The following is an 18,384-nucleotide window of genomic DNA, read 5'->3' on the forward strand; positions in this document are numbered from 1 at the left end:
ACGCACTATACTCTTACACACACAATGCGACGACCAACCCCCCCACCACACACAACAGATATATATATATATATATATATATATACCGTTTCCTACCCGGTTTTCAACAACGCTTCACTTCGCATGTACACGTCCAAGGCATCTTGTCCGGTTACCCCAAGTTGCACAAAGGCAAAGCATCCGTCGCCATGACCTCGCGCGCCCATTGCACAAGAAACACTCTGATGATTCATTTTTACCAGCAGCAGACACTCTGAGCCCCACCACTACCAGCACTCGTGACGTGGTTCCAAGGACAAGAGTAGAAATAGGAAATCCATAAGGCAAAGAGGTGAGGAAGGAGAAGTAGACTCACACTCGTCATGCGGCCTCCCCACTGCCCTTCTTAGGTGACATATGTCACCCGCAAACGCCTGTGACAGCAACCTCGCAGCAGTGCATTGTCACCTGGAACATGATTAGCAACCACCATTCCTTGGTAATAAGGCGGGGAGAGTCCCTTCTGAGAGCATTTCAGCCAAAACCAGCCCTGCTGCAATGGAATCACCGGCCACCGTGAGCAGAGGGGCATTGTCATACCCAATAATTTCCAAATCTCCAAGTATGAGATTTTGACCTGCTTGGGCCTCTTCGCTCGCGATAAACTGCAAATAAACTTCCTCCACATCTTTTCTGGACACCGACGCCGGAAAATCTGCGAGGCATGGCCTATCTCTCCTCCCGTACTGCGCGTGAAGCAGAGCCTCGCACAATACGTCCGTCTGCATGGTCATTGCTTGGCCTTCTTTAACGCCACGGCTAATAACATTTCAAAAAGAAGAAGGGCGGGCAGCCTTTGTATAGCAACAAAAGAAAGCGTGGGTGCAGAACCTGACAAATGAGATTCATCAAAAAAAGAGGGCTTTGTGTGTATGGGTGTGTGGGTGCATCCAAGGTAACCCCGTAAGCACACTTCAGAGACTCGACTAAAATGAATTTCGTGTACATCGTCAGACCCAAAAGTCTCTTTTTTTCCCCTCGTATTATTGTTCTTCTTCGCTTCCCTCTCTTCTTCAATTAATCCTTGCGCCTTAGTGCCACCCAGCATTGGCACCACGCACGCAACAGAGGGATAGTTAGACTCCAACGAAGCCTACGTTGGGCTCGGCGGACGTTTGGTTCCTCTCCTCAGGACGCGCCAGGAGCAAGTCACTGCCGCCCTCCCCCACTGGATCGCCACCTTCTCTAGACTCGGAAACGACCCCTCCCTCTTGCGTCTCCTTTACCTCCTCCTGCGGCGGCGGTGGAGGCCGTGTGGCTTCTTCCAAGTCTTCCCAAATATACTCACCAGTGCCGTCCATCTTGGCCGCCTTCGAATGCACCACCGTCAGCTCGGCGCCCTCGCGCTCAATACCACAGTTGAAAAGCGTGGAGAAGTCGTCCAGGTTCTGCCGGCCAAGGTAGAGTCTAACGGTGTAGAAGGTCCGGGCAGTCAATTTTTCATAGCGCTCCTTAATCGCCTGAACGGTGTCGTGGTTCACGTCACAGTGAAGAAAGATGGTCAGGTTGTGCCGCCTCAAGCGCACATAGTGCGGTGGGGTTGGATTCGACATGAAGATCCGCTACTACGCCGGCGCCGGTGTTCGAACCCGCCGTCGGCACAACTAGAGATGATGGGAAATGAAAGGAGGACAAGGCACAAACACAGAAGGAAGGCAAAGCAAAAAACAATAACAGCGTGAGGCAGAAGCGCATGAGGAAGCCATACATGAACCCACAAAACACACAACAACAACAACAACAACAAAAACGGCAGGTGTAAGCTGAGTTTTTATCTTTCACTGCAGCTGCTGCAAATGAACCCACACACAACACACTCTTTTTTTTTTTTGCTTTTTGTGGCTCGCATCTCCTTCCCGCCGTCTTCAACGGCTACTACTTCTCTCCGCGGACAATTCGTTTCTCACGCGTTGTACTCCTCTCGGCGGACGTACTTGGCGAAGTTGTGATCGGCATCGCGCAACATTTTGTTCGACAGTCGCCCGCGTCGGCGGTACGGGTTGCCCATGTCGAGCACTACACGGTTGACGCCGGGCATGACGTCCTTTTCACGGCCAATTGGGGCCGTGAGTTCGTACTTGAAGTCTCGATGCACTTGGTGGATGGTTGGGGTGTACCGCAGCAGTTCATCCGGTGTGGGGGCGTTTGTCAGGTGCTGCGCGCGCCGCATCCAGTGCCCCCGCATAGTGTGTATGCGCCCGGCGAAGTCGCGAAGGTTGAAGAACTTCTTGTCAATCATTTCCTTTCTCCGCTGCAGCACCCGGATGACGCCTTCGCGGTTTCCAGCCTCGCGATGAACGCGCTCCGCACGCTCCATACACTGGTCCGCGATGGCGAAGGTGCGGTCGTAGTCAAACGGACTGAAGTAGACAAATTTTTCCTCAAAGTTGAGGTTAAAGCGACGACCCAGGCGCGGCAGCAGGCGCAACATCCGATGCGATTCGCCCCAGTTGTGAAAGAGGTTCATCACCTCCACGGCCTCCTCGTAGGCCTCTGCGCCCTCCTGCCTCATGCCCAGCGCCTCTCGCGTCAAGCCCAGTTCCAACAAGGCCTCACAGATAAGTTCAAGTGACGGCCGACTCGATGCATCCAGCATTCGCAAAGCATTTTCAATGTTCGCCTTACTGCTATCCATTCGACCGACGTGGCGGAAGGCACCAGCAAGCTTCAAGAGGATGCCAATACGCTGTGAATGATTCTCGGGGTAGGCAATCGAGTAGGCCTTGGCGACCACACCGTAATGCTCCAACGCCTCCTGGAAGAGGCCCCCCTCCATGTAATAATCTCCCTGCAGCTCCAACTTGGCCACTTCACCAAGCGGCACGTACGGCCGCTCGGTTGCGGCAGGCAAACTCTTCTGTCGCCCTGCCTTGTGTGTATGCATTAGGTCAGTACTACTGGCGTCGGTCCATGAAACACCGCGTGTTTCATTTTCATTGTCGGTGTCTATTTCCTTTACGGGTTCCTCGTGTCTTGTTTGGGGCGTCGTTTTAAGCGCGGTGCCAAGAGTCACATCCGGTGGTAGGCGCTGTTTGTGCTGCACGAGCTGGTTAGGATACAACACACCGGGGTAGTAAGAGGTGTACAGCCGTGTTACCCACCGACGCTGCTGCGCTAGCGTGACTGGAAAACATGCGGGCCCATTACGCAGCACAGCAAGAAGTTTGCTCATCAGTTCGCCTGTGAGCTCCCCAGAGGGAAGAAAGTTTTTTTTTTTTTTTTCTTTCTTCCTCCCTCCTGTCTCTACCACGACTTGGGGACCCACGTTTCCTCTCACGCTAAGGCGGCTGTAATCTCTCACCACGGCACGTGGCAGCACTACGAGGCGGAAGGGCACTATAAATAGAAGGAAAATAAAGCAATGAAAGTGCAAGCCCCAAACGGCCCTTGCAGAAGAGGCGAATAGACACCTGCATGAGGCCTCGTGCTTCATTTCTCCAGAAAGGAAAACAATAGGAGCTAAATAGTTTGTCTCATAGCACCCAACATTACAGCTCGAACGCAATTTTTCCCAAACCTGCAAACGGGAAACAATTACTACATGAAGCACACGCCGTGGTAGCCGCGCTCCTGTGGAGAGGCCACGAATTGGTAGACTGTCGTGCCCCCGCAGTCGTCTGCTTCCACTCCACGTGGAGAGTATTCGTGACGATAGTGTGGGGTTAGATTGGGAGGACACATAAAAAAGAAAAAGAAAAACACTGCATTCACGCAGCCTCCCCAACGCGGCATCGCTGAAAAGCAGAAGCGAGTAAGCAGTAAAGAGACGCGGACAGAAAACGAGCGACCCAATATCATTTACTCGGCCTCTCCTGATCGCAAGATGATTTCCAAAAGCTGCCAAGAAAAGTCAACCACACACTCCCCACACACGCACATGCACACAGACGCAGGCGCACTGACACCTCAGAAGCAGAAAAACGCACTACAGAAGACAAATCAGCAAGAACAATAAGTGAAGTTAAGTCACATCCACTGCACTGCCTTCACGCCCCTAGATAAATGCATAGAAATGTGCTTTCTTGTCTGCTTACAAGCTATTCACCTCCCCTTAGGAGAAGGAGGAGGAGCCTGAAATAGCGGTAAAAACCCCCACCTTGTGATTTGTCGTCCACTTCCCTACACACACACACCACCGCCGTTTTCTTTTCCTTTTTTTCACCCCCTTCGTTGAAGGGAGTGAAAGGGGCGAGGAGTTTTCTCCCTTGTCCCAATTTTATATGTGGTCCGTGCTCACCCCCTCGCGTGCCAAGTCAGAGTACCCACCACGCTGGCCCCCTCCACTCTGGAGGACTGCATCCTTCGCTAGCGACACGTACTCCCCACAGGACCGAAAAACCCCCACAAAAGGAATCATCTCTGGGAATTCTGTGGCACCCTTCAGCCTGTAGTTGACGACTGACATGACGAACATGTACACCGCTAAAGAGAAGAGCAGCACGAAAATCAAAGTTGACACAGACCATCCTTTCTTATTGCCGGCGTCGGATCGACTTGGAGAGTTATCTTTGCCCGCACCCGTTGACGGCGTCTCCGGCGAAGGCAAAGGCGTCGCGCCCTCCCCCGCCTTTTTACCCGGCGGCTGTGTGGAGGCCACACCCCCGCTTTTACCGCCAGCAGCAATGAGGTCATCGACCCACACGATCCTCACCTGCAGCATCTGCGAGGTTTCCGTGGTGGTTGGCGGGGTAAGCATCAGGTAGACGACGCCCTCGCTCCACGGGACCACCTCGCCACTACTGCGCGTTACCCCGTAAGTATTTGTCGGCGACGTCATTACGACATACTTCGCCGCAGACAACATGAAAAAGCCAAAGGTGGCCTCCACTATAAATCCCTTGGACCCCGGCGGCGCGACAGACTTGAAGTACACCCCCACGGGAGCAGCCACCTCCGAAAGACGAAGCGGAATCGGGGCCAAAAACGAATTGGTCGGTGACACGTCAATCTGGCACGACGGACGATTGGCGTGGAAGCTCCAGAAACGGAACGGAACTGGGCCGTCCCTCCGCACACGCTTGACTCTGACCTCAATGTTTGTGCCAGCCTCCACGTTTGGAATCACGACGATGCCATCGTTGTTGGACTGCAGAGAGACCACGGCCCCCTCACGCAGGCGGTATGTGGCGTTCAGCTGTATCCACCGCTGCGAGAGCTCACCCAAGTTCAACGGGAAGGCCCGTACAATGAGAACAATGGCCTCCTTCGCCGCCGGAGACACTGGCACCCCAACAAGAATGCGGTCATTGTATTCCCCAGCGAAGCCGATGACCTCACTACACATTGGTGTCAGGAGCTCATCGCTTGCATGAGCGGTGGCGAACAGCAACGCTGAAGCAGCAAAAAGAAGACCGAGTGCATAACTGTCCAAACGCGCCATTTGCAGAATAATAATTAAAATAATATATATATATATTGTATATTTTCGCTTCGACTACCCCCTAATATGCCAGAATTCTTTTTCTTGTTGCCGCGGATGATCACACCGCCGACAGTCGATTTGGCCCCCGGAGAAGGCCACCCAGATCCGGCAAGACAAAGCAGAGAGAAAGATGAATAAAAAATGAGGGCAAGAAGAAACAACTTCAGTGAATGGGAAAAAGTGAAGGAGAAAAACAAGGAGATGTAGACAAACGAAAAACACAAGACTACAAATAAATAAATGGCGAGTTTTGGCAGAGCATGTCGTCCTGTTCTCGTTGTTATTATTAGTTTTGTCCCACTTCTTCTTGTTGCTCGCATTTGCTTAGCAATGGTGGAGTTCCTCATAAAGATAATATAACAAACGGGCGGGAGTGAAGTTCGCTTACTTGTTCGCAACTAAATTGGGCGCATTACGCCCAGTTGGGTGAGAACGCATCCGAGCATCACATCTCTCACACGCCCCTCAGCCCAGGGCAGGGAGCGGTGGCGGAACTTCCTCCGCCCCCATTACCAGCACACACCCCACACACTTCGGAGGCCACCAACGACTAGCGACGATAGTCGTCATCGTCTAGGAGGTCCTCCGGTGAAAGAGCCTTCATACCTCTGTTGATGCGCACACGACGAGGTTGATTAGCCGACGACTTGGTCGGCTTCTCTTTCTTTTTGGGCTCCAGTGGGGCGTTCTTCGCCTTGCCGCTCTCTTTCCCCCGGCATGTGCGTGCCTCCTTTTTCTGCCTTGGCGAGGGAATACGAACTCCCCGCAAGACCCCGGGGCCTTCCAGCCGCAGCTCCTTCGGAGGCGCGTCCTCAGGGCTCGCACACGCGGAGCCGCCGCGCGAAGCGGGAGCATCGAGGACGCCCGGCAAATCCTTCTCGGTGAAACACGAGAACGGCGTCAGCAGGCACTCCTCAACGCAGGAGGCGAGAAACAACTCATCATCGGAGTCGCTCCAGTCAAGGAAGCCACAATCGACGTGGTGATCGTCTACCGAATTTGCCTCTGTAACTACGCAGGTGTAGCTTTGAGAGCCATTTTCCATGGCTCCGGCCCCCCTGGGATCCCTGCTTGAGGTAATGGGAGGCTCCGCGATTTCCCTTCCGCTCCCCGCGCCCTGCTGCCTGCCCCCTCCTGTTATCGTCTCCAGGGTGTGCAGGTTGCCGTTTTACTTTACTGATTGATCACCCTTGTGATGTTCCACCCTCTTCTGCTCCTTGCCTTCCTGGCCACTCCCACGTCCCTTCTTCTTGTTTGTGGGTGTGAGTGTAGGTTTTTTTTGTTTTTGTTTTTTTTCACCCCTTCTTTGCTTCGTTGCTATCAATAAATACTGCTAATCCTTCGGATTGGGGAGTGCGCCGATTCACACCATTGGGGCTTTCGTGTTAGTTGTGGCTTTCCTTTTGCCGATGGCGCGGATGCTCCGTGGCAGGTTACAGACAGTAACAACTACACACACATAAAAAAGCAAAAAAAAAGAAGGAAAAAGAGAAAAGAAAAAGGCATGCACGCAGCGTTTGGGTGATATGAGAGATGCTGCAGCATCGGGGGCATGTTTGCATCACGGCACACACGATAAAGTGAGCAAGAGAGAGGGAGAAAACAAAAACAAGAGAGCGAAGGGAATATGTGCAGGCAAAAATTTATGTGCGTGCGCCACCAGGCATTGCCCTGCGACTCGGGCGTGCATTCAAAAGCCGCAGCAATGCAGCGGCGTCCGCCTCGTTGTGGACGCCCATTTGCTGCACCTCATGCGGCGACAGACCGGAGCGCAGCACTTCACCATCAATGGCGCCCTCCACAAGGACACGGCGGTAGTCTTCCTGAAGGCCAAGCAAGTCAAACCATGCGCAGGCTGCTTCCACGCCACGCATGGCCTCCGTCTCACCAGACGACGGGGACGCCGTGCTTAACAGGACGTCAATGACGGTCGGCACACGCCGCACATGCTCCTCATCAGGGTTCAGGAACAGGTGGCGACGCAAGGCCTCCAAGAGAACACAGAGATCACTGTGGTACAAGCGATCGCCGCGGATCAAACCGCTCCGAATACTGCTCGCCAACTCCATAAAAATCCCAGGGGCGGACAATTCACTCCCCGCCGCAACAAGACTGCGCAGATACGCGTCTGTAAACAACTCTGTGTGCGCTTCAGCGAACACGGCATCAACCCCAAGCAAAACGAGCATTTCTACAACCCGTCGCCTCAGAGGCGAAAGGGTCCATTGGAGACCTCCGCCGGTGTCAGTCTCACGGAGGGTCAGCGCGGCCCAGGAAATAAACGGATGCGTGCGAGCGTTCTCCAGAGGCCCCCAAATATCATTTTCCTTTCAATAGCGGCAATGCGGAAGAAGAAACTCCGTCGCAAGCCACGACGCGATACCCCACGTGCTGCTGATATACGGCGCCCGCCATGCCCAAAAATGTCTCACACGCCAAGCGTCTCTCTACAGCCTTGCTTTCTTGCAGCACCCCACTCCTCCACGGCCTGTGGGGTTCATCACCGCCGTCGACAGCTTCCAAGCACAGCTCCTTCAACGAAACCCAAAGGAGAAGCCGCAGCCTCAGCACGCTTTCGGACTGTTCACCGCCTCCCAAAGCAGATACACACAAACTATCAAGTGTGTGTAGCAGGTGAAGAAGCAGTGAGTGACGGAGCACCTCAAAGTAACTTCCGTGCTTCATTGCAGCCTCGTCCGCTCTCCCGCACCAGAGCAGCAGTACGGTGTGTATTGCGGAGACGGCAAACCCCTCCAGCTCTGCGCTGCTCTCCTTCAGCAGTCCAACCATGCGCTTGAGACGTCAGCCGATGCGGACGCAGGAGCGCACGCATGTATGTGTTGGATTGTCTGCCCGACAGAGAAAAATAAACAGCAACAATATATATATATATATACATCCACACACAATAGGGAAAAACGAGGAGATAAGCGAACAGCCCCCCGAAGGAAAAGGGAAGAAAAAAGGTCATGATAAATGAGGCAGCAACAACAATAATAAATCAATAAGAAAAACGCTCTACACGGGAGCGCCCTAGCAATCAGAAACTACGCATCATCGGCTAAGTAATGCACACATGCAGGCAAAGATCGATAACTAAACAATGCTCCGCACTAAACCAATGGAGTAAAGCAAACAAAGAAAAAAAACAACAACAACAAACATAAAAAATTCTGCTGAACAATATATAGTTAAAAATATACACAAAATATGGGACAATACGTGTAACACCTATCATATTTTGCTTGTATCTCTAGCTCTACAACTAGACACACGGCTTTCTCGTCTTGGCTTAGCGGTCATGTTCCAATCCCCCCTCCCGCACCAGTAGCTCGCTGCGTCTCAAACGGCCTCCTTCGAAGGTGGTGGGAACGGTATCGCCTGCAACTTGGAGTGGGTATAAAGCGCCAGTCCTACGAGGGTACAAACAACCCCAGCAATCGTTTTCCCGTTGGTCTCCGAGGAGAAAAATATGAAGCCACCCACAAAGACCAACGCAGTCTTAAAATATCCCACAACGTTCATAGTCAGAGGGGAGGTCTGACCCACAAAGAAAAAAAATGAAAAGTTCACACCAAACGCGAAGAGGCATGAAAGAGCAATCGTCCAAACTGTCGTGAAGGTCACTTCATACGAAAAGAGCTCTCCAAGGCCGTCAATGGGAAGAGAAAAAATCAGTATCAAAGCGCTAAGCGGGGCCTGATAGACCAACAATTGCATGGGAGTTACGCCCAATTCCAACTGCTTTGTCTTTCCCCATATTGTATACAATGAGTTGGAGAAAACTGCCAACACGGCCCAGAAAGTTCCCATGAGGTTCAGTTTTGTGTCTGTGTAGACCGTGACTGCCACCCCCACACAGATGGGAACTAGGGATAGCAGCGTCCGTCTGCTCTCACGCCGGTGGTAAACGGCGAACTCAATCCAGAGGATCAAAGGCGTGCAGAGAATCTTCGAGGTCTGATACACGCTCACCGTGTTTGTGAGGAGCGAGAGATTGTTGAACACCACGTACCCGCAAAATGCCAGACTGATAGGCAGGACCTTGGATAGTGGGATGGGCCTCACCTCAAAACAGTGCAGCCGGGCAAAAAAGAGGCATCCCAGGAACGAGACTATAAAATGAATCACTGTGAGGAGGGTGCCGAAACGAAATCCGGCCTCAATGTAAACGAGGCGTTTATTGATAATAATCACACCGACACTGCTAACTATATTTAAGAGAAGGCTGCCGTACACCGTAACAGCGGGGGCCGCACTGAACCTAGAGATGTTCCGCTCCTTCATTCCCTCGGCCTAGTTCCCCTGGCAATCCAAAGCACAGAGAAGTCATCATCGAAGGTGGTGATGAGCGGCATATGTATATAAAAAAAATAAGGAGATAAAGAAATTTTACGCCTGCATGAGAAGGCAAAAAAATAAAAATAAAAATAAAAAAATAAAAACACACACATACACACCTACAGGGATGCCCAAAAAGTAAAACAAGACATAGAAACAAAACAAAAGCAAAATATGCTGCGATTTAGCCACTTGGAAAGGAAGCCATCTCTACACGTCTCTATTTTCCCCGGACCGCTCTATCTTCTGCGTTCTCCACAAGTTATTCACAAGCTGCTCAAAGCGGATTTCGATCAGCGGAGTGCCAAGCTAGTCGGAAGACATGGATCGACTGATGTACGTTTTTTCTTCCAAGATTCTCTCCTTCCAACGCCCTCGCTCCTTCTCTACGGATTGATCCAAGTCACGAAGCTTGCGTGCCAGTGTGGCATTCTTCTCTCTGCACGCTTCCAAATCGGCGACGGCTTCCCCGACTGTTGTCCGCATCTGCGCCAGGGCGTCTTGACGCTGCCGGACAAGCTGCTTGAAATGAAGTTCGTTTTTCATAAACGCCTCAATAATTGCATTTGGATTGCTAAGCAGTGACCGATCAGGCGCTGGAACCACACTGGAGGGTGAAAGCGGCGGCGCCCGTGGAGAGGGCGGCAATGGCCCTGTCACTGCCACCGTCGTCATTGCGGGCTCATTGCCACGTTTTGTGGGGGATTCTACAGAGAGGCCCTGCTGAGGCGTTGGGCGCGGAGCCGAGGCGCCGCCACCACCGTACATGTTCTGCAGTCTATCGCCGTAATCCATTGCGGCAGAAGTGAACGTCGCGGATGCCTCCCTCGGACTCGCGGAGAGCGGACGCGAGGCGGGGGCTGCTGCCAGGCCGCTTCCTCCATTTCTGACCTCCTCTTCCTGCCCCCGCACCTCCGACGGTGCGATCTCGCGCAGGTAATTAAAAGGGACGAATCCGCGCCGTCGCGCGTCACTAAGCACCTCAACCTTGATCCACCCCTCCTGCACCTCAGCATCAACGGCGCAGACAACTTCTCCCTTCTTTACGGTAAGTTCCACGCCGTCCTGCGCATCAAAGTTGTGTAGCACTCTAAAGTAACGCATCCAGAAACAGTTTCAACACACACGCACACGCGCCTGCTCTGTCCCCAGCACTCCCCCACAAGACACGCCAGACGAAGAAAGAAAAGAGTGGAGGTAAAAGAACACACATCTCATGTGGCAGACAAGATGGTTATATCACTGAAATGAACGACGGCCGCAGCCAATCCCAGACACGCGCGCGTACAACCGCATGATGAAAATAAGATGTCCACGAGCGCGCACCAGCACGGTCAACAATGACACACGGCTCAATAGAGTACACGCACAGCACCCAAGGAATACACAAACGTGGCGAAAGGGAGACTCAAGTATATACATACAACAGACAAGCAACGCCACGCAACGCAAAGGCAAGCTAAGGAAACAGAAAGAAGAATATATACCCCAGCATTTTATAAACAACAACAGCAGCAGTAACCAAAACAACAGCAAGCGCAAAGGAATAGAGAATAATAGCATGCCCCAGAGCATTCCCATTATCGTCACAAAACGAACATGCTACGCGCCTATAATGAAAGCAGCTATAAGGCATATATATATACATACATGTATACATATATATATATATATGTATCCTTCTTTTTTTCCTCTTCGACTAGAGCGACGCGGAGGCATCACGGCCACGATACCGCGATTGCCTCTTTGCAGCGCGATTCTTTTCGTCCAGACCACGTTTCGCACGAATTCGCTCTCTTAGCTCCTGCTGATGGGCTTCTAGGAGGTTGCAACGCTTGTCAAGAACATGCAGATGGACGGCGGCATTTTTAATGGCCGGATCCGCCCAACAACGGAACTCCATCCTCTGTAAGGCGTTGGAGGGGTGACATAGCTCGGATGTGAAACCCTGTCCCTCTAACTGAGAGGCAACTATCGGAGGCAGGAGAAGCCCTGACAAAGGAGACTTTTTCCGACGACCAAGCGTGGGATCCGGAGCACCTGTCCCCGCTGATTCCACCAGCGACGGCGCGGCTTTCACGGCTTTGTCCGCTTTCACCAAATCCTCTACTTTGGCGTCGCTCCTCCCTTCAAGAACGTTTCGGACCCTATCGAGGACCCTGAAGCCTACTGTGTACGGCAGCACCAGCACTTTCAACGAGGAATTTCGCTCCACTGCGGCGACGATCTTTGAGCAGTTTGCCGGCTTGAGCCCTGTTCCAATTAATAGTACCTCCCGCAGCGACGGCAGGGTCCGAATGACTCTTGCGATATCCGGTGCCGCCGCGCTGGTGATATCGGGGTTCTTGGACAAATCGAGGTGCTTCAGAGTCTTCCTCACGCACAGCGCATTGGCGATGTGGATGAAATCAAGGTCGCGAACCCGGCACGAGGAAAGACACAGGGACTCAATCGGGGTAGGTCCCTTCAGAATGGCCCCCAGAATGCCAACCGCGTCTTCGTCTAGGCGATTGTTGTTAAAGACAAGTTTGCTGTAGTGGTCATTGCTGATCAATGCGTCACGAAGCCGCGTGAGCACCGCCTCGTCCAGTTCGCCGGACGGGTTTTGGCTAAAGTCGATGCTCCGTTCCTCGTCGTTGACAATCATTGGGCGTCTCACTATGCGCTAAAATGGGGCAGCGAGGCAAAGAAATAACACCACCAATAACCAAATAATAAAAGGAAAACAGAAAAAAAAAGGAAATGAAACAACAAAGTAAATGCCCATCACTCATCCTCAGTTGCATGCACACAAACACCACAGATAAAACAATATGAATGAATCGTCTATACTACACGCACACACCCGCACACGTACACACACATACACGCATGCACACAGCCAGGCACACCTGATCAAAAAGAAGGTATTATGTACATATGCAGAATCAGGTAAGTAGAAACAGGCAAAAAAAAAAGCGTCGCACATCCACACAACAAGAGCAAAAACAAATACTGAATGCAGCGAAGACAGCTAAGAGTGGAGGGAAGAAAGAGAGCATCCACAACAACCAAGAAAAGTGTGGAAAGAGACTACGCTCCCAATCATTAATCTCTACATGTCAGCTCAAATAAACCTCCGGAAACAGCGCCGAGGCCACACACACACACACACATCTCACTCACTCACTCACTCACCCAGACACACACACACACACACACACCAATCCACAGAAACAAGACTACTTTCAGACACGGCAGATACATAGAAGTGGACCCAATTCCATTTTTTTTTATTCCTCACCCGTCTCATCCAGAGATGGACACTCTCCCAGGTGAAGTTCTGCAAATGTCTCAAAAGTGCCATCTTCTGTCCCAAGTTCCTCATGCACGTGTCCATTGCTGCAAACTAATTTATTTTCTTCTTCCACATCTGCTTCCTCGTCCTCGTCCTCGTCCTCGTCTTCCTCCACTTCATTTTGTTTCCGCTTCTCTTCATTGTCGTCAGAGCTGAATGCCTTCGCCCTATTCTCAAGAACCAAATAACTGTCAGTGCTGTTGACCGCTACCTCACCTGACAACTTAACAGTTGAAGACTGCCGGTGAATAAGCGTGAGTGGTGAATCCTCGTTACTAAAAAGCCGCCACAAAGCATCCGCTTGTTGTTGCGTGATGATCTGCTCCTTCACAAACTGCAGGAGATGATGGTATTCTATGGGCACAGGACGGTTGGCGTTTTCTTCCGGTAAGCCAAAGGCAGTTTTTCGCGTCAAGGCGGAGGCACATTTAAAGGAGTCCTGCATAAGTGACACGATATTTTGTTGCTGAGGAACAAATGAGGTTGAGACAGCGTCCGACGGTGCACTGATGGGGCGGAATGTTTCTTGATTAAAAATGCAACTCTTCGCAAATTTTTGCCTTCGCCCCGGTCCAAGAGCTAACGGAGCTCCAAGGCCCTTCTTCAAAGGTTGTCCAGGAGATCCCAGCATAGGCGCGGAGACGATAGGCTGGTCAGGCGCCGTCTCCGCCCTTCGTGGTCCTTCCTTCACGAGTTTATTCAAATCTCGCTCCTTTTTCCTGGCACTCTTTAATTCTATTTTCAGCTGTTTAACCTGCTCCTCCCAATTCTTTTCCTTTTCTCGCATTCTTGCCATTTGGAAGTCGCGGGACTCCAACTCTTTTTGCAGCTGTTCCACCTTCCTCTCGGTTGCCCGCGCCTGACCATTGCGAGGTGCCAGTCCACCCGCCGAGGGTCGCCCACGCGCGTCATTTGAAGGTCGTCGCGGCGTCGACAACTGCTTCAACTTTGGCCGCCCTGAGCTTTTCCCGTTCAGGGCCGGGGCGCCTAAAAGTTCACGTGGAGGTGAACCAACAGGTTCAAGTGCCGGCGGGGGTTCTCCAGATTTTCGCCGACCGGCTAACCCATCCGCGACCTCCAACGGAGGAAGGCAACCAACGTGGTGCTTCGCAGGTGCATTTGCTCGAGAGTACGAAGGCGGAGCCACACCAGTAACTTGTCTTGCAAGTCCGGGACTCGCAAGGGGCGACGACTGCTGCGGCGGCGATGGATGCGGTGAGGCCTGACCCTCTGGCAACAGCCTCTTCACATCCTCTAGGCTAAAGTTACGTGGAAGGCAGTTTGTTTGATAGCTGCTTTCCGTTATCAACCCCACAGTCCTCGGACTACGTTTAGGGGACACGCCCAACGGAAATGACTCTCGTGCTTTCGGTGACGCTTTGACCAAACCACCGTCTTGTTTTTTACTATTATACACAAAATCCAACGGAAGAGAGTTGGTGTCGTATTCGGTTCGTTTTGGCGCTAAGGGGTTTGCTTCTGAAGTGCTCATTGAAAAGTTCGGCGGCAGGGAATTTGACTGATACGGTGGTCGCTTATTGGGAAGAAGATCCAATGGTTTCCTGTGCCCGGGGATTATGTTCAGCGCCGCAGCGTTATTGTTATTTGCATTATTAACAGTAAATGTACTCAATACTGTTTGAGTTGGATGCTCATGCAACTCCGGGCCATCATTCTGCAGAATAAATTTACCATGACCATCCTTGTAACTGAACTTATACTGCTGTCGAATTGCGTCTCCCCGCACCACATTATCCTTCTTGCCAAGAGCGTCATTATCGAGCCTGTGTCGCTTACTTTGTGCTATTTGCCTGTCCAATGCCTCCTTTAGGGCCTTTTGTTTCACCTGCTTTTCCCGAGCCTCCCGCAGCCTCTCCTCCGTCACAACAAGCGGCTTCCCGTAAACGACATGATCCGACATTGCCCGGGGCAAAGAAAGCGTGCGTGATGGGCCCTGCTCCCCTCCGTTCTTGTCCCCCGCTCCCACCCGGCGATCTCGGCGTGAATGGTAGAGCGCCGGCTAGAATCGGAAAAAGCGGAGGTGGGGGGGTCCTGGGCAATCAATATTTGCAGTGACAGCAGAGGCAAATCCCCCTCCCCCCAAGTACTCGCCCACGCCTCTGTGTTATATCGCCCTCCCTAGCCCTCTACTTCACTGCCTCCCTCCAGGCAGCGCTGCACACGCCCCCACACACGCACGGCCTGTCACAACCGCAGACGCGTGGGCTGAAGAGAGGAGGGGGGAGACACAGCGCACAAGAAAAGGTGTCCCTCGAAGTCCGTGGAACTGACTATTACGGATGTGAATAAACAAATAACAAACCCGTAGGTGTGTATATAAATATGCTGCCTGAGGGGGAAGTTGGGAGACAGCGAGAGACAGAGAGAGAGAGAGCAAAGGCGAGTGGAAGACTCGGTAAGGCAAAGAAGAGGTAGAGGAGGGGGCAGAGGCAGAAAACTACATAAACTCCAAGCAGAGGTCATGCGAGGAGGGAAAACGTCAACAACAACAACAGCAGCAGCGGCAAAGCGAACACGAGCAATCGGCAACCACAAGGGGTCAAAGAAGATGGGATATACACAGATGTGGGGGAAGGCAGTGACGCCTTCACAAGTGGGGCGCCGCAACATCCTCCAGCAGCTCAAACAGCCAAATAAAGAAGCAAAAACAAAAACGGAAGCACAAGACGCGCCGCCGTCAAGACAAAATATCAAATCAAGATATCAAAACAAGAAAGTCACAAGTGAAAGAAAAGAACCAAATAAAAAAAACTGAACCGTTTCACACAAGAAACAGAACAGTGAAGCACTAAACGCGGGCTACTTTCTCAGCCACTGCTTCATCATGGCACTATACGCGTGATCTCGTTGGAGAAAGGAAGTTAAAAAGTACGTCCCGCCCAAGTGCGTGTGTATAGCAATGGCGTTTTCTAGCACCTTTGCCGTTCGCTGCTTTTTAATGTCCCTGATTTCATCCCACTCCAAGCTAAAGTTGGCACTCAAGAGACCAGCCTGGAAGCAAAGCCAACGTGGGGTAATGAACATGAAGCCCTGCTTTGGTAAAGGGTTGCCTTCGTCCACAAGGGCACAATTGAACGTTTCAATGATGTCTTCCGAGGCCAGGTTTGGAAAGGACTTGCGAAAAACACCTTCCATCTGCTGTTTAATGGCACCGGTCACACCCGAAACGTCAAGCACAGCGTTCCCAACAGCTTTTCCCACAGAAACAGGGGCCAAGACAACTGCAGCAGCCCCCCGCACGGCCCCCTTCGCAACGTCGCTCAATCCCCATCCCTCCTGCTCTCCAGGCTGCTCAAGTGACGCCAGCTCCACCGTGCCTTGAAACGCTGCCGCCGTCTTGTTCACGGCGGCGTTGCGCTTAGTCAGTAGCGCTTCCTCTCGCGGCGTCAACCGATCATGGGTGTGGAGCTGCTGCACCACCGCATTTACTTCTTCTTTCTTAACCTCTACAAACCCATTCCTCTCGTAGGTATTTTTGGTAATATTTACAATAGCCAATAGACGCTCACTCTTGTACCTTTTACTGGGCGAGGCGCTCCGCGATGAAGAGGGGTCAAAACCACGCACTGTCACCTTGGCAATCTGTGGTGCCTCGGGAACTGGGGTGATCTCATGCACTACCTCTTCCCGTTCTGAATTAATGACGAGGGATTCCTGAATCAGTAAGGTGGGTGACATTTTTGCCCCACGAATTATCAATACATAAAGCGTGTATAGCATCTGTTGATGATCCTCGCTGGAGCCCATACGCCAACCGCAAGGGGGCAATTCGCGCAGGTCCAATGGATCCTCCACAAAGATTTCGCCGGCAGGCGACTCAAATGGTTCCACTTCCACACAATCGGTTTGCAGAATGTCACACATTAAGTCTGCCTGCATGTCATCCCCTAGCGCAATATAATTGGATAGCAGCAACGACCCCAACGAGCCGGGGGCGGGGAGTTTAACGTAATACGACGCTATCGGTGACTGACGCTCAATCAACTCGGGAGCACTAAAAACATTTGGCCTGCTAGACAGCACCAAGCGACCGAGCGCGTCCTCCACCGTTGAGACCACGTGGAGGTACGTTGGCTCCTGCACAGCCACTACCTCCCTCGTTGAAGGTGGTGTTCGCTTGTGAGTATCTCCCTGACCCTCCTTCTGCGTCGCCTCATTTTCGGCGGTAGTCCTTGGGGCAAACGCGTACTCATCGGCGGTGTCTTTGTCACTCTTCCCCTTCCTCAGATTCTCTTGCTGCTGCTGCTGCTGCTGCTTCGGTTCACTGGGGAGGAGGACGGGGTTGTCATTACTGGAATCATGCGCCTTTTTTTGCCTCCCCCCGGCGGACTCCTTCGTCGCCCCTTTAGGGGCACCGGAAGCCACAGGCGGCGCAACGCCAAGCGAGGGCCGTGTCTCTGTTACAAGAGTGAAATTGCTATTTGTACTAGTGCTGTTGTCCATATCACTTCTTTGATTCCAACGGAGAATTTGCTGCTGGCGCAGCGTCACTTCGGCCCTCCTAAAAGTTTCGAAGCTCTCCTTGTAGTACATCGTGAGCTGCTTGACGAAAACTCCAAAAAGATTCATCAGTAGACTGTGCGCCTCTCCTGGGTTGGCGTCCATGGCGTCCTTCATCGCCGTGCTCATTGTGGCGAGGTCCGCGAGGCAGCTCACGAGGGCGGCGGAAGAGTTTGCAACGCCGTGGCTGATGGCCCTCCCCACCGCCTCTACCTGAGACACGTCGGCCGCGTACTGCTCTGCGACGCCCAAAAGCCCCTGCACAACCCCCTCAACCGCGGCGTCCACGGCGCTCACGCCGCCTGCGACCGTCTCGACACTCCCAACCCACCGGTCCATCGGAGTGCAGGGCAATGCAAATAGTGAGCTATATGTAAATAGACAAAAGAATATATATATATATATATGTGTGTATGCACTTGCGCAAGTGGGAAGCACAGAAGTAAATAATAAGGGTGAAGAATGGGAGGACGGTTACAGCGAACGTGGGGGGGGGGGGCAGTTAAACATTAAGCAAGAGGACACAATAAAGAGGGTGCCAGCAAGGTGGGGAGGTCGGGAGCGGAGTGAAGCCGTGCCTCAACCACAACAGCAACGTCCACTGGACTCTACAACTATTTGCAACCGCGCGCGGCAGTCACCGCAACACCCACGCACACCGTCATCACACGTTGAGGCATCACCTCAATACGCCATTCCGCCAAAAGTGATGTCATGCATCCCG

At 52.3% G+C, this 18,384-nt stretch overlaps 12 protein-coding genes across 12 annotated transcripts, besides 18 other annotated features; all 12 read right to left on the minus strand.

Moving 5' to 3' along the window:
• The first annotated feature begins 58 nt into the window (after window positions 1-58).
• Window positions 59-85: a microsatellite.
• Window positions 86-458: 373 nt separating this feature from the next.
• On the minus strand, window positions 459-773 carry Tco025E_04720 (uncharacterized protein; the record flags this gene model as incomplete). The annotated part of the gene is made up of 1 exon (XM_029371628.1): window positions 459-773. One exon carries the CDS (start codon window positions 771-773, stop codon window positions 459-461), a length of 315 nt encoding a protein of 104 aa, XP_029228243.1.
• A 342-nt stretch (window positions 774-1,115) lies between these two features.
• Window positions 1,116-1,592, minus strand: Tco025E_04721 (uncharacterized protein; the record flags this gene model as incomplete). The annotated part of the gene is made up of 1 exon (XM_029371629.1): window positions 1,116-1,592. One exon carries the CDS (start codon window positions 1,590-1,592, stop codon window positions 1,116-1,118), a length of 477 nt encoding a protein of 158 aa, XP_029228244.1.
• Window positions 1,593-1,755: 163 nt separating this feature from the next.
• Window positions 1,756-1,790: a microsatellite.
• A 152-nt stretch (window positions 1,791-1,942) lies between these two features.
• Tco025E_04722 (uncharacterized protein) lies at window positions 1,943-3,211 on the minus strand (the record flags this gene model as incomplete). The annotated part of the gene is made up of 1 exon (XM_029371630.1): window positions 1,943-3,211. One exon carries the CDS (start codon window positions 3,209-3,211, stop codon window positions 1,943-1,945), a length of 1,269 nt encoding a protein of 422 aa, XP_029228245.1.
• Window positions 3,212-3,245: 34 nt separating this feature from the next.
• Window positions 3,246-3,268: a microsatellite.
• Window positions 3,269-3,894: 626 nt separating this feature from the next.
• Window positions 3,895-3,944: a microsatellite.
• A 311-nt stretch (window positions 3,945-4,255) lies between these two features.
• On the minus strand, window positions 4,256-5,419 carry Tco025E_04723 (uncharacterized protein; the record flags this gene model as incomplete). The annotated part of the gene is made up of 1 exon (XM_029371631.1): window positions 4,256-5,419. The coding sequence occupies one exon, from the start codon at window positions 5,417-5,419 to the stop codon at window positions 4,256-4,258; it is 1,164 nt and encodes a 387-aa protein (XP_029228246.1).
• Window positions 5,420-5,438: 19 nt separating this feature from the next.
• Window positions 5,439-5,462: a microsatellite.
• A 549-nt stretch (window positions 5,463-6,011) lies between these two features.
• Window positions 6,012-6,506, minus strand: Tco025E_04724 (uncharacterized protein; the record flags this gene model as incomplete). The annotated part of the gene is made up of 1 exon (XM_029371632.1): window positions 6,012-6,506. The coding sequence occupies one exon, from the start codon at window positions 6,504-6,506 to the stop codon at window positions 6,012-6,014; it is 495 nt and encodes a 164-aa protein (XP_029228247.1).
• A 228-nt stretch (window positions 6,507-6,734) lies between these two features.
• Window positions 6,735-6,757: a microsatellite.
• Window positions 6,758-6,922: 165 nt separating this feature from the next.
• Window positions 6,923-6,964: a sequence feature (A-rich).
• A 140-nt stretch (window positions 6,965-7,104) lies between these two features.
• Window positions 7,105-7,650, minus strand: Tco025E_04725 (uncharacterized protein; the record flags this gene model as incomplete). The annotated part of the gene is made up of 1 exon (XM_029371633.1): window positions 7,105-7,650. The coding sequence occupies one exon, from the start codon at window positions 7,648-7,650 to the stop codon at window positions 7,105-7,107; it is 546 nt and encodes a 181-aa protein (XP_029228248.1).
• Window positions 7,651-7,780: 130 nt separating this feature from the next.
• Window positions 7,781-8,251, minus strand: Tco025E_04726 (uncharacterized protein; the record flags this gene model as incomplete). Its single annotated transcript, XM_029371634.1, has 1 exon — window positions 7,781-8,251. One exon carries the CDS (start codon window positions 8,249-8,251, stop codon window positions 7,781-7,783), a length of 471 nt encoding a protein of 156 aa, XP_029228249.1.
• Window positions 8,252-8,340: 89 nt separating this feature from the next.
• Window positions 8,341-8,360: a microsatellite.
• A 234-nt stretch (window positions 8,361-8,594) lies between these two features.
• Window positions 8,595-8,632: a sequence feature (A-rich).
• Window positions 8,633-8,803: 171 nt separating this feature from the next.
• Tco025E_04727 (uncharacterized protein) lies at window positions 8,804-9,748 on the minus strand (the record flags this gene model as incomplete). The annotated part of the gene is made up of 1 exon (XM_029371635.1): window positions 8,804-9,748. One exon carries the CDS (start codon window positions 9,746-9,748, stop codon window positions 8,804-8,806), a length of 945 nt encoding a protein of 314 aa, XP_029228250.1.
• Window positions 9,749-9,873: 125 nt separating this feature from the next.
• Window positions 9,874-9,906: a microsatellite.
• Window positions 9,907-9,934: 28 nt separating this feature from the next.
• Window positions 9,935-9,975: a sequence feature (A-rich).
• A 136-nt stretch (window positions 9,976-10,111) lies between these two features.
• Tco025E_04728 (SH3 domain protein) lies at window positions 10,112-10,906 on the minus strand (the record flags this gene model as incomplete). The annotated part of the gene is made up of 1 exon (XM_029371636.1): window positions 10,112-10,906. The coding sequence occupies one exon, from the start codon at window positions 10,904-10,906 to the stop codon at window positions 10,112-10,114; it is 795 nt and encodes a 264-aa protein (XP_029228251.1).
• A 397-nt stretch (window positions 10,907-11,303) lies between these two features.
• Window positions 11,304-11,352: a microsatellite.
• Window positions 11,353-11,436: 84 nt separating this feature from the next.
• Window positions 11,437-11,480: a microsatellite.
• Window positions 11,481-11,501: 21 nt separating this feature from the next.
• Tco025E_04729 (uncharacterized protein) lies at window positions 11,502-12,449 on the minus strand (the record flags this gene model as incomplete). The annotated part of the gene is made up of 1 exon (XM_029371637.1): window positions 11,502-12,449. The coding sequence occupies one exon, from the start codon at window positions 12,447-12,449 to the stop codon at window positions 11,502-11,504; it is 948 nt and encodes a 315-aa protein (XP_029228252.1).
• A 186-nt stretch (window positions 12,450-12,635) lies between these two features.
• Window positions 12,636-12,693: a microsatellite.
• Window positions 12,694-12,939: 246 nt separating this feature from the next.
• Window positions 12,940-13,005: a microsatellite.
• Window positions 13,006-13,074: 69 nt separating this feature from the next.
• Window positions 13,075-15,060, minus strand: Tco025E_04730 (uncharacterized protein; the record flags this gene model as incomplete). Its single annotated transcript, XM_029371638.1, has 1 exon — window positions 13,075-15,060. The coding sequence occupies one exon, from the start codon at window positions 15,058-15,060 to the stop codon at window positions 13,075-13,077; it is 1,986 nt and encodes a 661-aa protein (XP_029228253.1).
• A 445-nt stretch (window positions 15,061-15,505) lies between these two features.
• Window positions 15,506-15,594: a microsatellite.
• Window positions 15,595-15,782: 188 nt separating this feature from the next.
• Window positions 15,783-15,826: a sequence feature (A-rich).
• A 133-nt stretch (window positions 15,827-15,959) lies between these two features.
• Window positions 15,960-17,999, minus strand: Tco025E_04731 (GRAM domain containing protein; the record flags this gene model as incomplete). Its single annotated transcript, XM_029371639.1, has 1 exon — window positions 15,960-17,999. One exon carries the CDS (start codon window positions 17,997-17,999, stop codon window positions 15,960-15,962), a length of 2,040 nt encoding a protein of 679 aa, XP_029228254.1.
• Window positions 18,000-18,028: 29 nt separating this feature from the next.
• Window positions 18,029-18,075: a microsatellite.
• The last annotated feature ends 309 nt before the right edge of the window (window positions 18,076-18,384 follow it).

The sequence above is a fragment of the Trypanosoma conorhini genome, assembly GCF_003719485.1.
Source record: "Trypanosoma conorhini strain 025E chromosome Unknown Tco_14.4_contig_00251, whole genome shotgun sequence".
NCBI lineage: Eukaryota > Euglenozoa > Kinetoplastea > Trypanosomatida > Trypanosomatidae > Trypanosoma > Trypanosoma conorhini.